Source organism: Aulostomus chinensis, chromosome 23, assembly GCF_037954235.1.
Source record: "Aulostomus chinensis isolate RoL2024-O1b breed Wild chromosome 23, RoL_Achi_v1.0, whole genome shotgun sequence".
In the NCBI taxonomy this organism is placed as follows: domain Eukaryota; kingdom Metazoa; phylum Chordata; class Actinopteri; order Syngnathiformes; family Aulostomidae; genus Aulostomus; species Aulostomus chinensis.
Genome location: NC_141342.1, coordinates 20,896,944 through 20,912,394, shown reverse-complemented (window position 1 = coordinate 20,912,394; position 15,451 = coordinate 20,896,944). Strand labels below are relative to the sequence as shown.

General features: G+C 48.5%; 1 protein-coding gene and 1 long non-coding RNA gene across 3 annotated transcripts in view; both read left to right on the top strand.

Annotated features, from left to right (window-relative positions):
- The first annotated feature begins 1,742 nt into the window (after positions 1–1,742).
- The window catches only part of aatkb (apoptosis-associated tyrosine kinase b), a 42,826-nt gene continuing 29,117 nt past the window's right edge, over positions 1,743–15,451 (top strand). For both annotated transcript variants that reach the window (XM_086195079.1, XM_086195078.1), the window contains exon 1: positions 1,743–2,131. In XM_086195079.1, coding sequence (XP_086051205.1) covers positions 2,053–2,131 — 79 coding nt within the window. In that variant the 5' untranslated portion in view covers positions 1,743–2,052. The remainder of the gene's footprint in view (positions 2,132–15,451) is intronic.
- LOC147240021 (uncharacterized) lies at positions 9,112–11,318 on the top strand. The gene is made up of 3 exons (XR_015111612.1): positions 9,112–9,244; positions 10,128–10,270; positions 11,014–11,318. It is a non-coding gene; the product is annotated as an uncharacterized LOC147240021 (long non-coding RNA).

Genomic DNA, 15,451 nt, shown 5'->3' with positions numbered 1-15,451 from the left:
GAGCATGGGCCGAGGAGGAGGGGGAGGAGGAGGGAGGGTCCAAGAGTTCCAGTGCGAAGGAACTGTAGCAACACAAATTTGCTGGGTGCTGTCTGGCGTCTATCTGAAGTCCTTTGGTTAAATTAGGAAAATGTCACATTTGCGTTCAAATACCTTGCCTGTCATACCAGATACTGCAGGTGTTCTGGTGGGATTTCTGTCACAGAGGTTTTCCTTGTGTACCAGAGGGCGGCACCACAGTGGCACGATGGGGAAGTTTGGAAGTTTGCCTTGAGGGATTTCTGTCGGGAAGCTTTTTTTGCCCACAGGATTCCCCGGCAGAAAACCTTCGAAGCAAACAACCTGTTGAGGTCACACTGGAGCAGCAGTCCAGACCCGCCACCCTCCAGAGGAAACTCATGTCTGCCACTGGTGTGTTTAGGTACTGACTGGAAGGTTGAGTTTCTCACACACACACACACACACACACACACACGCATGCACACAAAACAGGTTCACTTCAAAGGTTTTCTAACAGAAAATGTTTCTGTTAGAAAGACTTGATTATCAAGGCGCATCATTTACCTTTCCTACTTAAACCTACAAAAATGTATTCATGTAGAACCAGGAAACATCGGCGAGACACCTGAGTATTTGCCACTTTTGCTATGTATTAATGTATTTATTCTTTCCCTCACGGAGGCCAAACCACCTGTACCTAACCAGTTCTGACAGACGACCACTTCAACATGAGCTCATGCTAAAGATGTTAGCATTTCCTTCTTCAGTGTGGCTACCCCACGTGTCTGGTAATATGCTGCCCCCTGCTGGCATGGAGTGTGATAATGAATTATAGCTTGTTTAGATCAATCTTGCCACCCCCCAATAAACACTCACCATAGCAAGAAGGTAATTAATATCACATTTTTATTTGCAAATATTGATGTTGGTGGACTCAGCAAAGCTATGCTAATGCAGGATGAGCTACCTGTAAGCTAGCTGACCTGTCAGTGACGATTCAGAAACAGTTAGCAGGAAAAAAGGAAGATTTAACTTCACCAAAAAAAATTGTGTCCCCAAGCAAGCTTATTCAATCATCTCCTGCTTCGCCGGCACCATGGCTGGTCTTGCGGGAGGCTGCCACCATCAACGCCGTAATAAGTATGTCAGCTACAACATGTATGTTGGCTGCAACACGCAACAACAGGCTGTGCGATTCCACACGTGGGGGGAGGAACTGGACACCAGAAGGGAGGAAAAGTTGCTGCTGTGGGAGGGGGGGTGGATGATGGAGGAGGGGGCTTCATCCAGCATGTATGGACAGTGGGATTAAAGGCGAGGAGGGTCCAGAGAGCGGCGGTGGGCCTTTCCCCAGTGTTACATCACAATCTGCTCCTGTGGAATCCTTTTATTCCTCTTTTATTTTGTCTGACTCACAGAGGCAGCTGCCGCCTCCAGAAACAATAAAAAAAAAAATTGTGACACATTTATTTATTTAGTTATGTGCTGTCAAGGGGGGTGGCATGGGGTGGGGTGGGGGCGGGACACACCAGCAACCTTAAAATAAAATTAAAAAAGGTCTTTTTAACAGCAAAAATAGCTCCCTGCCCCACATCCCTCCACCCTATCCGCTTGTGCCATGTATATTTCAGTCAGCTGAACATGTTCAAGCCTATCCTCAGCCTCGCAGACCCCCCCACCCCCTCCCCTCCCCTCCCCCCTGCAGACGGAGCGCAACAAACGCTCCATAAATTCTATTCGGGCGCATTAGAGAGCAAGATGGCGCTGTTACTGTCAGCACCTCGGACAGCTCCCGGCTCGCAGCCTCGAATTTGACGTGGGGTTTTGTGGGTTTTTTTGTTTTGTTTTTTTCTTAGGGGGTTCTGTGGGAGGATGTGACCGCGTCCAGGTGTCGCCTGAAGGGACGTGAATGTTTCCTCTTCATGCCGCAGCACCCTGACGAACCCAGAAGAGGAGCCAGCGTCAGATGGTCGGGAGTCGAAGGAGGAATGAAGATGCGCCCCGACGCGGTGGTTTGACAGCCCCCAGCCTCGCAGCTTCCCCCGGTCCGCGATGAAGATGCTGCCGCTACTCCTGGTGTCCTCAGCTGTTCTCAGCCCCGGCTTCGCCTTCAGCTCCCATTTCAGCTCAGGTGAGTGGACATTCCGCCGCTGGAGCCGCTTCGCCGCCGCCTCCATCCTATTATGTAATCACAGTCCGCAGGTGCTTAACGATACGGGGCCCCGGCGGTGCCCGGGTCAGAGGAGCGGGTCACCTGAGCCCGTCCAGCTCCCTCCGAGTGGAGCAGCAGCTTCCAGGATGGAGCTGTTATCCAATTAGCGCCTGGCAAACAGCAGAATTATCAGCACAGACGGTGCATGGAGGCAAGCCGCCTCGAAATAATCAGGAATCCTTCGTCCCTCGCTGAATTGTCATGCAGCAGAAGAAGCGACTGGCCTGTCAGCCTCTTGGTTTCTATGGCAACCGCAAGGTGCAGCAGTCTGTGGCATCTTGTTCCTAAGAGTAGAAAATAGTGCAAGCAGAACATGTCGAGCAGGGGAAGGGTGATCCTGGTTGGCTGATGCTGAGGTCACGTTGCTCACATGAACATCTTATTACTTACAGCGAAGGTGGATGAAAACTAGGGGAGGTTGGGGTCAGGTGTGACATGTTCCTCGCTCTAGGATAAGAGTCACAGCGCATTAACGAATGGTTAATTATGCCTAATTAATGGTGAGTTTCAGCACTCATACAACAAAGCATTAACTGACCTTTATTAATGTACCCTTATTGTATATATTTACAACTCAATACTGGCCAATTTTTTTAGCCTGTAGGTCGCTACTAGCTTGCTAGCTCAGTGTTTGTTGTTTCGTTTCAACGTAGCCATGAGTGGAGATTTCAGACTGATACAGTCGTTCAGTCGCAAGCTTTCACCTACAACGTTCCTCCATTGAGCTAGAGATTTACCGCATTAGACAACCTCCCAATCTCATCTTCGGACCGCTAGTTAGCTTAGCGCAATGAATAGTAATGGGTGGGAAGTGTTAGCCTGAAACTGGTCTTTGCTGCCTACGTTCAGGTTTTGCATGAAATTCTCTGTGAAATCATTTGACACGAGGAGACGATGTGATTATCGAGAAGCAGGCGCCCCTGGCACAGGTGCACCAACGCCCAAGGCACATGAAGGGTCAAGGAAGTCCTGAAGAGGTCAGAAAGCTCCAGCTAGCTGATGCTAACACTTCCCACCCACTATCGTTCATTGTGCCAAGCTAACTAGCGTGGCTCTCAGCTCCCGAGAAGAGGGTCTCTGTCTCCTCATCTGTCCCTGGAGACAATGGACAGTAATGAAACTTTCCTTAAAAATTAGCAATGACATAATAACATTTCTTACATTCTACATTATTTGGAGAATTAACCAGAGCCGTACAAAGTTCCCCAATGCTACGCTGCCATGTAGAACCTAAACACGGCGCGTATACATCCTGACCCGGATGAGTTGGGCGGCCTCAGATGAGTTCCATTGTTCTTCAGTGTGGCTGCGGTAGCTGAAGGAGAAGTACTCTGAATAAATGATGCGGCGTTGGCAGGCTGAAGGAGTGATACAAAGCTTTAAACTGGATTCATGCCATTTACAGCAGTTGAACAACCTCTAAAAGCTTTCCGATCTGATCTGCTCCTCCAACACTGCTCACTCTGATCCCAGAAGATGAAAGGATTTAAGTTGTGAATCTCCGCCGGCAGCTGGACGTGTTTCTGGATCTGCGTTTGTCTCTTCCTCCCGGTAACGTCGGCGTACGTACAGGCCGCACATGTCAAAACTAATAACGGCAGCTCCACTCAGCTGTGACGCATCGCAACTGTTAACTCAACAGACTGGTCTCCGTTATCGGTGTGACACAAGTAGACGTTAATCAGGATTATTCTTCATTACCCTCTGCTTTCCCACGTTTTCATGGCTCTCTAAACACAATCCACTCGTCGCGTGGCAGGTTTACAAAAGTGAAGCTGAAGACCTTTTTTGTTCGCAAAGGCGCTGTAAATCTGACAAATTCATCCAGGAAAAATAATCTTGGACCCCAATTACCTTGAAAAAGGTAAGTAAATATGACGTTCAGTCTAAAATTTATTGTTAATATTGTTATTTTATTTAAGAAAATCTCTTGAGTTTCTTTAAATGTCACGTTTGGCTCAAAGTATCGAAATTACAAGAATTTAAAATGGAAATTCGTCACATTCGTAGGGAAGCTGAAGCGGGCTGCCCTTTTAATTACTTTTTGGACGTTAATGAAGTGAACTCATGATAATGGGTTTATTATTTGATTAATTTTGTCATTAATTCCTCTGCTAAGTGTATTTATTCAACCCCTGAGAGTTGAAAGTGTCACAGCCTGTGGAGTGATGGTGGATTATTAGAAACACGTGTGAACAATCTTAAGATGTCACTTTTAAAGGCTCATGTCTCTAAAGCTGCAGATCAGCGCCACCAACAGACCAACAGCTGAACTGATGTCACAGTGCGTGTAAATAAACCCAGAGGCTCGTTCATTAAATATCGAACTCGCTTATTTGACCTTCATCGCGCTCAGCAACCTCTGAATGTGGCGGATCGCTCGGCTCTCATTCAGACGGATGATAAATGTGAGATGCGACAGAGACGTTCCTCTCGCTGACGAAGCCCTTGAAGCTGCGTTGAAGACGAACCATGAATGCAGCGGACGCCGCTTTGGTTTACCAGTGCGAGTGTGATGGTAACAGACTCCGGAGGTTTTACTGCAACGGCTGTGTTTTATCCTCTAATCCCTCCATTGATCGCCTCCTCTGGACTGACGCGGGACGAGAGATTTGCTCTGATTTTAAATCGCTCCGATCGCTGCTGGGGTTTACTGGCGGGCCGCGTTTGCGCCGCTCAGGCGCAGGTCTTACGGCAGCAATGACACCAGTCACCTATTTCCAGTCTGATAGAGGGATCGATGGCCAGGTGTGGATCAGCTCTGGTGGAGGCCGAAGCAGAAGTAAATAAGAGGAGGAGGAGTGATGGTTTCAGCACCACGGGCAGCTCCTCCCCCGAGCAAGGAGCAGGCAGGTCGCAAACACACACGTGATGAAGACAACGTGCGCATGTATGTTTCTGGATTTTCAGAATGATTTCCTGGAAGTGTGAGGAGGTTAGAACCTCTAGAACCTTCAGATCTGCTCCCAAACTCACCAGATGGGTCCTGACATATTTCAGACATATTTGCTCCTGAAATGGATGTTAGTACTCGCCAAGGGGAACCGCTGCAGCCCTTAAGAATAACGTTAGCTAGCACACTGTACCCTGGCTGTTAAAACTCACCTGCGGTTCTCACTGAAGAACTCGTAGCCGCATGGGTTCTAGAACATTTCTACATCCACTCTTGCTTACCTCAGCAACTCGGTGCACCGCCTTCGACTTCATTTTTTCCTGCTTGGTGATGAGATCGGCGAGGGAGGAGGTGCACCGCGATCCCGACGTGTGTGATGTGCCATTATCCTCTAATCTCCCTTGAGATCAAAGGGCAGAAAATCTTTGACGATTCTCCTTCAGCGTGTGAGCAACCAGGTTTGAGCTCCTGACCGGCTCTACTGTCCGATGCCATCTAGTGGCCACAGTAATTTTGACCACAGGAAAGTAGAGAGTCACGTGACATCAGATAAAGGAAGCGGAATCATATGAGGAGGTGCAGGGAGTGGTGGACTGACAGAGGGCTGCAGGACAGCTGACTCGGGCTCTGGGTTCCTGAGCGGAAGAAGTTGCTTTGACGGGACTTTTGGATGCAGCAGGAGACGGATGTTGGTTTCAAGTCCCCACTGGTGAGTTCTGTGTTTGGTCACTACAGTTAGCTGGGTCTGCTGGTGAGACGGGGGTTCGTCCTGGTTCTGGCTTTTCTACTAGTTTTAGAAATTTAAAAATAATGAGCAGAACATCACATTTTTAATTCTCAAAAAAAAAAATTCCATTGTGAATTTATTGTTTTATCAAATGGACATCTTTGGACGGAGAACAGCGTATACGATAAGCGTGGCTCTTCCCCCGATGGCGTTGGTGTTCGTGAATGTCATCAGTCAGCTTTACCTCCTTTCCTCTCATAAAAACAGAGGCACCTTCCTGTAGAGAGGCTCTCAACATGGCTGCCATGGAGATACTGTGCTTCCAGGTCATATGAGAACCCTCCTGGGCAATAAACACAATCTGCTGCAAACAGGAAAAAGATGCTGCAAAGCTGATATCAGGTTGATTTGCTCCACGCCCGCCTGCCCTACTTGTGCTGTTTTTGCTAAATATAGACGTCACCTGATTAAATTACATGCCTTATTGCTTTTATTCCAAAAGTTTATTGTACTTCGTCCCGACGTGGAATGCAATCATCAGGTGAAAATACTTATTGGGCTTTTAATGAATCAAGTCCGTCACCTCAAGGGTCCTTAAAAAGACCAGTAAGTGCAGAGCGGCAGGCCGAATGTCTCACAAGTGCATCCTCATCACGACACACCACATTTCATCAAAGATAAACCTGCCAGCTTGTGAAATAAAACTATTTGCTATGCGGATGAAATCACGCAAGCTTCTTTTATTACTTTGCCCGTCCGAGTGACTGTGAGTGTTCTAAGGGAATCTTTTTATTTCCTGTTTCCTCCTTTAGCCTCTCAGCTGAGGCATTAATGACAAATTGATTTGTGATGGACTGCAAGTCTGTCAGAGACACTTTGGTATTGTCTGTGTTTAGTCTGGACTGGACTCGAGGACACCAGTCAGCACTCGGGGAGATGTGGCGTGCTTGTTTGGTTTGGTTTGCATATTCTTCCCACTTTCTTTCTCTATACTTCCTGTTCTGTCCTTCCTGAATCTGTTTGTTTAATTTACATCATCCAAGTGAATTTATTTTACAGGTCCAGTGTGTAGAATTGAACTTTGCTCTCCCCAACTCAGAGTCAGCTTGTTGGCTTTAGGTTAGTTCCTTTATAGCGGGACAGTGAGTACAGACATCAGTGGTTTGCATCAAATAAAAAGATGGATTCATCAGATTGAGCTACAAGCTAATGTCCTTCTGTAGACACGTGATATGCTGTTCCTCTCATGTGGTTCCTCAGTGCAAAAACGTGTTAACCAGTAACCACGTAGTCAGAATCAGACAAATGATTGATCCCTGCAGGGAATTTACTTTGATACGCTGCATTCGCTGACGAACTCTCTTAGGAAAGAGGAAATAATTGCTAACTCTTCCTTAATTGAATTCTGCTGAGTGGATGGACCACTAGGGCTGTGATTTCATTTCAGTTAACGGATCAAAATGATGCTGAAAGCCTTATATCATGACACTGATTAGTACGAGTACTACCTCGATGATTTGTCATGTCTCTGCACAGTATGACAAGCAGATGACCTTTAAAATGCTTGTTTTTTGAATGGAGTTTGGTGCAGCAATGGATCGCTGGTCTGTGTTGCTCGTCTGCATCCTCTGCATGTCCCTGGGGTTGTCTGTTGCTGTTGTCACAACGATCATCCAGACAGTGTAGGTTCAGTAATATCCAAACTTAATCCACTCTGTTCGCCTAATTAGAGGGTGCAGCTCAAATCAGTTACTACGACTAATGATGTAAACAAGCTCAGAAACATTTTCATTCCATTCTGAAGTGACAATCCAAATGACGAAAGCTCAAAAATCCTATCAAGCAAGTAGGAAAGTATCCAAATGTATTTACTTTAACTGCAAGAGTACAACACAGCGCAGGAGTGGTGGTGTACCAGCTTGTGTACCGGCGTACTGTAGTATCTCTTGATGAACTGCACTACAGAGGCTCTGCCAGTCCCTGCAGGATCACAGCGGGCTGTTAAGTCTGTGATTTACAGAGATTCATGGCACTCCGGGCTCGCCTGGCTGAGAAATGGGCCGATTGGTCCCAGAGCTTGGGGGGGGGGGGGGGGGGTGGTGATAGTGAACGAATCGTCTGCCTGTAGTTTCATGCAGAAACGTCTTATAGCCACATCGAACAGCTGACGGAGCAGAGAGACGAAACACCAGGAGACGTAAAACTCCCAGACTGACGACTCCACGGGGAGGACGATTGACACGGTTGTTGGTGTGGTCGGTCGCGTGAACCTGTTTAGTCTCAGTCATCATGAAAGTGTGCCGTCGTGCGGGAGCCGCTCCCTCCTCAGCCACGAGGGGTGAGGGCGCCTCCTTCCCGAGCTACGTTCCTACCTCCCCTCAGGTGTTTGGTTATTTGGTTGCCAGCAGGATTACTCAAAAACTAGCTTGATTTGAACAAAATGCGCTAGAGGGGTGAAGAAGGGATTAACCCATTGCATCCTGGGTCCAATCCGTCATAGCTCCACCTGGTGGCATCAGGAAGTGATGTGTTTGTGTTTGACTGTGATGCCCTCCTGCTAGTGGGTAGACCCGTGATCTCAAATTCAGTCCAAACCACCTTTAAAACTTGGTGATGAGTCACTGTGAGGACTGAGTTTTGGTTGAATGGTGCTACCATGGTGAGGCGGCCATGTTTGATAGTTTACCCTAGTAGAGGAACGAACCCTAATCCGGGAACTAGAACACACCCAGGACTAGACCACACCAAGGACTAGACCACACCAAGGACTCGTACACACCTCCATCAGCCAGAGCTTGGCTGTGGGCAGCATGGCTCAGGGGTAGAGTGGCCGTCTAGCAACCGAAGGGTCTCTGGTTCGATCCTTGACCCCGGTGACCATGTTGAAGTGTCCTTGAGCAAGATACTGAACCCATAATTGCTCCTGATGAGTAGGTTGGCGCCTTGCATGGTAGCCTCACCATCAGTGTGTGAGTGTGTGTGTGTGAATGGTGAATGAGACGACCCTGTAAAGCGCTTTGAGTGCCGCTAAGGTAGAAAAGCGCTCTATAAAATTGAGTCCATTTACCATGAGTCCATTTGTGGTGGGTTGTTCGGCATTCAGGCATTTCTCTGGTCCTCTCTGGATCTGATGTGTGTTGTCTGGAAGGGTTAACCTGTGAGGTCAGCGCCTTTGACCACCCACACAGCTGATAAGCCACCAGAGGTTAAAAACACAGCCTCTATGACCGTCTCCATGGCGACACAAAAAAGTCAGTCTTGTCATTCATTACGGGTCAATTTGGTGTTTCAGGGCTATGTAACCGATCAAGGCCTGAGCGAGCGGATGAGACCAGGCAGCACGTGAGGAGACGGATACACACGTGAAGCTGCTGCAGCTGGAGGAGGCGGTGACAATGAGGAGATGACCTGGGTGTGTGTGTGTGTGTGTGTGTGCGTGTGTGTGTGTGTGATTTCCTCTCATTCACACACAGGTAGCATATCTGTAGGTGCATGTGGATTTAAATATACATGAATATGAGCTGTAATGAGCAGGAAAAGACATTCACACACTACACACTGGCGTGTGTGTGTGTGTGTTCTTGTACTTGCTACATATTGAGGACTAGAATACGCATTTACGCATTGGTAAGTGAGGACATTTTAGCCGGTCCTCACATTTTCAAATGGCCGTTTGTAGGTCAAGACTTGGTTTTAGGGTCGAGGTTAGAATCAGGTTTAGGTTAGTTTTAGGGTCAGGTTCTGGTTAGGTTCAGGGTCAAGGTTAGGGTCAGGTTCTGGTTAGGTTCAGGGTCAAGGTTAGGGTCAGGCAGTCAGTTGAGATGGTTAGGTTTATGGTGAGGGGCTAGAGAAGGTATTACATCAATGAAAGTCCTTACAACGACATAAGTACAAGGATGTGTGTGTGTGTGTGTGTGTGTGTGTGTGTGTGTGTGTGTTAGTAGCATAATCATGAACCAGGAGTGAGAAGTCGGGATATTCGGGTAGCCGTTATGTTTTTGCAATAACCAGGTGTTTGTATTAGGAGGTTGGGGCAGTTGCTGCCGTTGCCCTGGCAACAAAACCAGGTGTTACAAGTGGAAACTTGGTGTGTTTCCAGCCACCATGTTGGCAACAAAACCGCACATTTGTAGCGAGACATCAAGCCACTCTCAGCTGTTGTCCTGGTGACACAACCAGATCTTTTCAGCAAAATGTCCGAACCTTTTTGTAGCCGTTGTTTCTTTTATTTGTGTGTTAACCTAAACCAAGTAGTTCCCACATCCAACCAGAGCCTAACCAGCGCGTTGTTACAGGGTGTTTCACTTGAGGAAAAGCTGCCTTCACGTGGACAGAAATGTAGCAGGAGCCCGGGCTCTCGGGGGGCGGCCATCCGCCTCGACTGGCTGCTGCTTCTTAGTTAACTCAGTTACCTCTTGATTGACGTCACACACAGGAGGTGAGTTCTTCTTTGTGTGTGTGTGTGTGTGTGTTTTTTTTAAATCCGTTATTAGATCAGTGGTAACACAAGGTCAGGTGCCTGAATCGCTATTTGGAGAGAAACAACAAGAGAGAGCGAGAGAGAAATATAGAAATTACTTAAATTATACATGAATCTGGATCATCCCAGTTACATCAAACAGCATCTCTCCTGTTCACACCACAGCCCTGAGCAGGAGGACCGAGCTACGGGTGCCATTTCCTGTTGAAAGCCCTTCACATACATAATGTTCCCGGCCATTAAGCCATTGACAGGCACACTGAAATGAGGCAGTTTGATATACCAAAACGGTCTCCATGGTAACCCGGCAGCAAAACCGGCACCCATTAGGGGGGCTGTCTGGAGAGGGTCCACTCCGCGTGAGCATGCATAGTGACGGTAGACACACAAACGTGGGCGATGTGTCTCCACAGAGGCTCTGTGAGTCTGCAAGGCCAGTCAAAATTAGCTTTTGTGCGAATGTTGGGAGTAAAATGCAAAAAAACCCAACAAAACCCCAACATCATCAGATAGAGAACGGTTCCGCGGTGCTGTGATCTGAGCTGCAAAGGCCATGTGTTGTTAGATGGTTCTAATTTCCTTATGTTGTGCGTGTTGAGCTCTCGGGGCCACCGTAGTAAGAGGCTATCAGATGCTTATGAATGGAGGAACTTCAGGTCCCCACAAACATCCCCTTTGTGTGTGTGTGTGTGTTATGTAAGGGCCTCTGCATGGCATCTGTGATGTGATGTCACGTCTGAGCGCGTGCAGAAACGGAGGGCAGTAAGCAGAGATCCATTCTGCCCCGGCGGCCTCTTGACGCCCGTCCAGGCAGCGGCGCAGAGACGTCAGGAGAGGGAGAAGCAGTCAGAGGAAAAGCTGTGAGGTGGCGAGAGCTGACAAACAGAGGAAGACAGAGGGACAAATAGGCAACGCTCTCGAACGAGGCTCGCTCAGGTGAACTGTAGCGTGCCCTGTTTGCTCTTGTGGAATTTGTCATTTCTGTCCACTTTGCACCCTCAGTGGCCCCCACATCTGCAATAATAATAATAATAATAATAAAAAAAGAAGCTTGTTTCATTTTAATGCCTCCCTGGTCACGCTGGAGCTCAGCAACACGTGAGCGGCGCGGACCCATAATCCCCTGCTTCTGTGCCGCGCTCGCCACTACAAGGACTTAATAAACACCAGGCTTTCACTCTCCATCACGCTGAGCAACATTCTCACATTAACATCTTGACAAACTCACTGAAGCTGTTGGCTGATACTTTAACACCGACTCATGAGGACTCGTGGGCCTGCCTGCTCCCACGCCGACCACCAAATGTTTGACTCCATATCTACTTTCTAGCTATCGTACAGATTCCTATTCAGAGACGAGTCACAACACTCACATCACTCCACTGAAGTGGATGCCATTGATTATTTGGCTGTAACGGCACACGTCAGAGGGAGGAAGCAAGAACACGATGGGTAAACGTGGGTGCGACCTCGCCGCCGCTGTACTTGTACTGCTGCTGTTTGTGTACAAAGCTCCCCCCCCCCCCCCGTCCTCTAGACAAGAACATAGATGGTGGAGAACTTTCTGACCAGCAGTTAATCTGATGGCCGTGAACACTTGGCTTTTAGCGGCCACAGCTGCTGGTGAGTGTCGGGGTTTGCTCGTTAGCTTAGCTGACCTCTCGTGCTCAACCACCCCAGAGAAATTCAGCAGCAAACCTCATCACGATGCAAACGTAAAGACCGCAACAAGCAGCGCAACATCATCTGACCGCGCTCCCGGCTAGTGGAGCTTGCTAGCATGCTAATCTGCTTCCCTCACAATCCCAGTCGTCCACAGCTCCAGGCATTTTTGTCAGCATGAGCTCACTTATGCACTTTGGCTGGTGCAGGAAGAGAAATGAGACACTCTGCAGATATATCTGTACTGCACCTGGAGTACTGTGAATATTCTGAATGATAGTACCTTAGTACTCTCTGGATATTCTGCGGATGAACCCACAAAGCCCTCCAGGGAGATCCGTGGATCGTTCTGAATAAACAAGCTTAGGCCGGGTGATTCTGCGTGTTATCTGGGGAGGGAAGCGAGAGCCGAGCCTCAGGTGGAGGCAGCGCGCCGCATGCTAACGTGCAGAGACCACACAGCCGTGCAGGCACACTTCTGACAGCAGGCCGATGCGGAGAACTACTCTCATGTTTGAACAGAGATTATAGCTGCTCCGCTGAGACCAGACTCATGGCTAGCAGCTCTGATTACAGCTTCCTGTGTAATGAGGTTCTGCTTTGTGGGCGGCGTGGTTCTAAAGACGGGACGGTAGACACAACCTTCACGTGACGGGACTCCTCAATATCTGTAGGTCTGTGCTGTGAATAACGCTCTGACCTCTGCCTGGTCAAAAATAACGATCAACTGAAATAAAATTCACAAATCCTCAACAGTCATTAAATGGTAAATTAAATATGAATTGGAAATAAGATTTAACAGGCATTTTTTAATTCTCTGTTCCACTGTCATACTTGAAATAATTAAATGGGATGTGAGTCCTCAGTCAGCATAAATCACTTTTAATGAGATATTTTGACTTCGGCAAGATTGATGGCTCGCTGTTTTTCTGCAGCACTTTTCTACTCTGAATGAAAAAACTCAAGCATGTGATTTTCATGTGGGAGGCGTCTGTGTAACCCGCCTCACGTCCACCAGACAGGAAACAGCAGCAATCACCTCATTTTAAACACCAATCAAGGGGCTTTTGGTCCTCTTGCTTCTTTGGTTTGTAACGTCGCGGGTTGTGTCAGACTTGTGGGACCACACGCGAGTTTTGTTGGACAGTACAGTTGTCACTGCACCGGCCGGTACCGGCGCTGGGGTCTGGCAGTACGTTGTGCCTGGAATAGGAAAGTTAGATTTGGGGGGTTTAGGTGAGGTCTGCTGAGGATAGACAACTCTCTGGATGTCAGAGTGTGACGGGTGCTGGACACGGGACCAGACCCTCGGTGAGGTGGAGTCCTAAGGAAACAGGAGAATAAAACCACACTTGATCGCCTCTGCTTGAGTTTCTGCCTCACGCTGAGGCAGAGACCTTCCTCGTTGTCAGGGGCAAGTGGTTCTCTGACTTGGCACGGTGTCTCGAGCTCTACGAGGGCTTCTCAGTCAGTCTGAATGGGATGCAGGCAACTCCGTCACCATGGAAACTGGTTGATTTTCTTTTTGATTCTTGCAGAGTAACATTGAGTCAGAACCCCATCAGCTGTTTGCTAACATTTGGTTGTATTTACATTCAGATTGTAGCTGAAGCTCCCTCGTTGTCTGTCATTAAAGGGACAGTTCACCAAGTCAGTCATTTTCTCCTCAGCCTCGCGCCGATGGAAGCTGAGGTGAAGGTTTTAGCCCACATGTCCTGGTGCTGGAGATGAACACTAAACGACTACCTCTTCATGCCTCCATCAGACTGACTTCTCATTTTTGGGTGAAATGTCCCTTTAAACACATCAAGTTTGACTAAATGACCCGTGGGATGATCACGCCGTCCCCTCATGTGCCGCAGCAGATGACCGGCAGATCGACCACAGCTTGTTCATGGCTGGATCATCAGCGTCACACGTGCTTCGGTCCATATGGGCTCGTGAACCATCTCCCACCCTCCGTCCCCTCGTCTGTTTCACCCTCCGTCATTTCTTTGTTGTTGTTGTTTTTGTGAACTGATGAGTCGATCCTGTTGTCATCCCACTGCCCCGGTTCTCCCGGTGCCTGATAGAATCATGGAGTCAGCAGGAGTGTGGCAGGACAGCAGAGTGGGGGAGCGATGACTTATTTTACCAGCGCCAGCATTTTTGATACCGTGCTGGTGTTGGATTTTGAGCAGAGGAGCTTTGTCTCTGTCACTGTTCTGGCGAGCCGACACACTCATGCATATCTCGCTGGGAGAAGCTTCTATTGATTCCCTCCTCAACTCCTGATCGCCGCCCCCTGCAGTGGAGTCGGATTCTACTCTGCCTTCACGAGGCCGAATAAACTGCCTTAAAATACAGTCGAGGCTTGCGCTGAGACCAACAGCCCAAATCCCCTCCCTGCACTTCTGGCTCTCCGCTGCAACATTTCAATTCATTTTCAACTCTGCAAAGAACCATAACGTAATAAATCATTCAGCTGACTTGGATTAGGACTAAGATTAGGTGAAAGTGAGGGTTAGGACAGTGGTGGTGATGGGTGGGGTGACGGTGAATCTCCTGGAAATTAATGTAAAACAATGTAATGTCCTCATGAATGTGTGTGTGTGTGTGTGTGTGTGTGTGTGTGAGAGAGAGAGAGAGAGCGAGAGAGAGAGAGAGAGAGAGAGAGAGTAGGGAAAGCCTTCTATCTTACATTAGGGATCGCAGCCATTTAGCTTTTGTGAAACCTCCACCATTAGGTGCAGTTTTCCTGCCACTGTGCTTTAGGTAAATCAGCCGTAGCGACGATGCTAACTGGGTTGGCAGCGTGTCAGCAGCTCCTCAGATGCACTTCTTCTTCCAGGGCATCACCGAAACTCTCCTGGCTGGATCACAACGGCAGCATTACAGAGTGTGACGGCCGGCCGGCTTATCTGAGGGGAGCAGCTTTAGCAGCGGTGACACAGCGATCACTGGAGGATGAACCAGGGCTGGAGTCACTGAAGCAGCCGCGCCAGCCACTACAGAGATACACTGGTTTGTTGTTCCCAGCAGAGCTCCGTCTGTCTGTCTGCCGCAGCAGGACAGCGACTCATACCTGCGCCGGTGCTCCTGTCTGCTGGAATGTTTGTTATCACTCTGCCTTCAACTGGAGCGAAAGACACAACCTGCCCATGCCTGCAGGGGGGGCCCTTTTAACCAGACCTGGCAGCAGAGGTACAGCGGTCAGACTCTCTCCCAAGGGTCGCTGGTTTGAGCCTCACTCCCCCTCGTGACTGTGTTGAAGAGTCCTTGAGCAACATAGTGAACCCGTCATTGCTCCCGTTGATTGGAGTGGCTCCTTGGGAGCCTCCACCATCAGTGTGAGAGTGTGTGTGTCTGTGTGTGTGTGAGCACCCCTCAGGTAGACATGTGTTATATAAACAGTCACTCAGTCATTGACTGACTGTATTTTGTCTTTCAAGTCACTAATCGGTGGCTTGACCTCATAAAAACTGTTCAAAGAACATC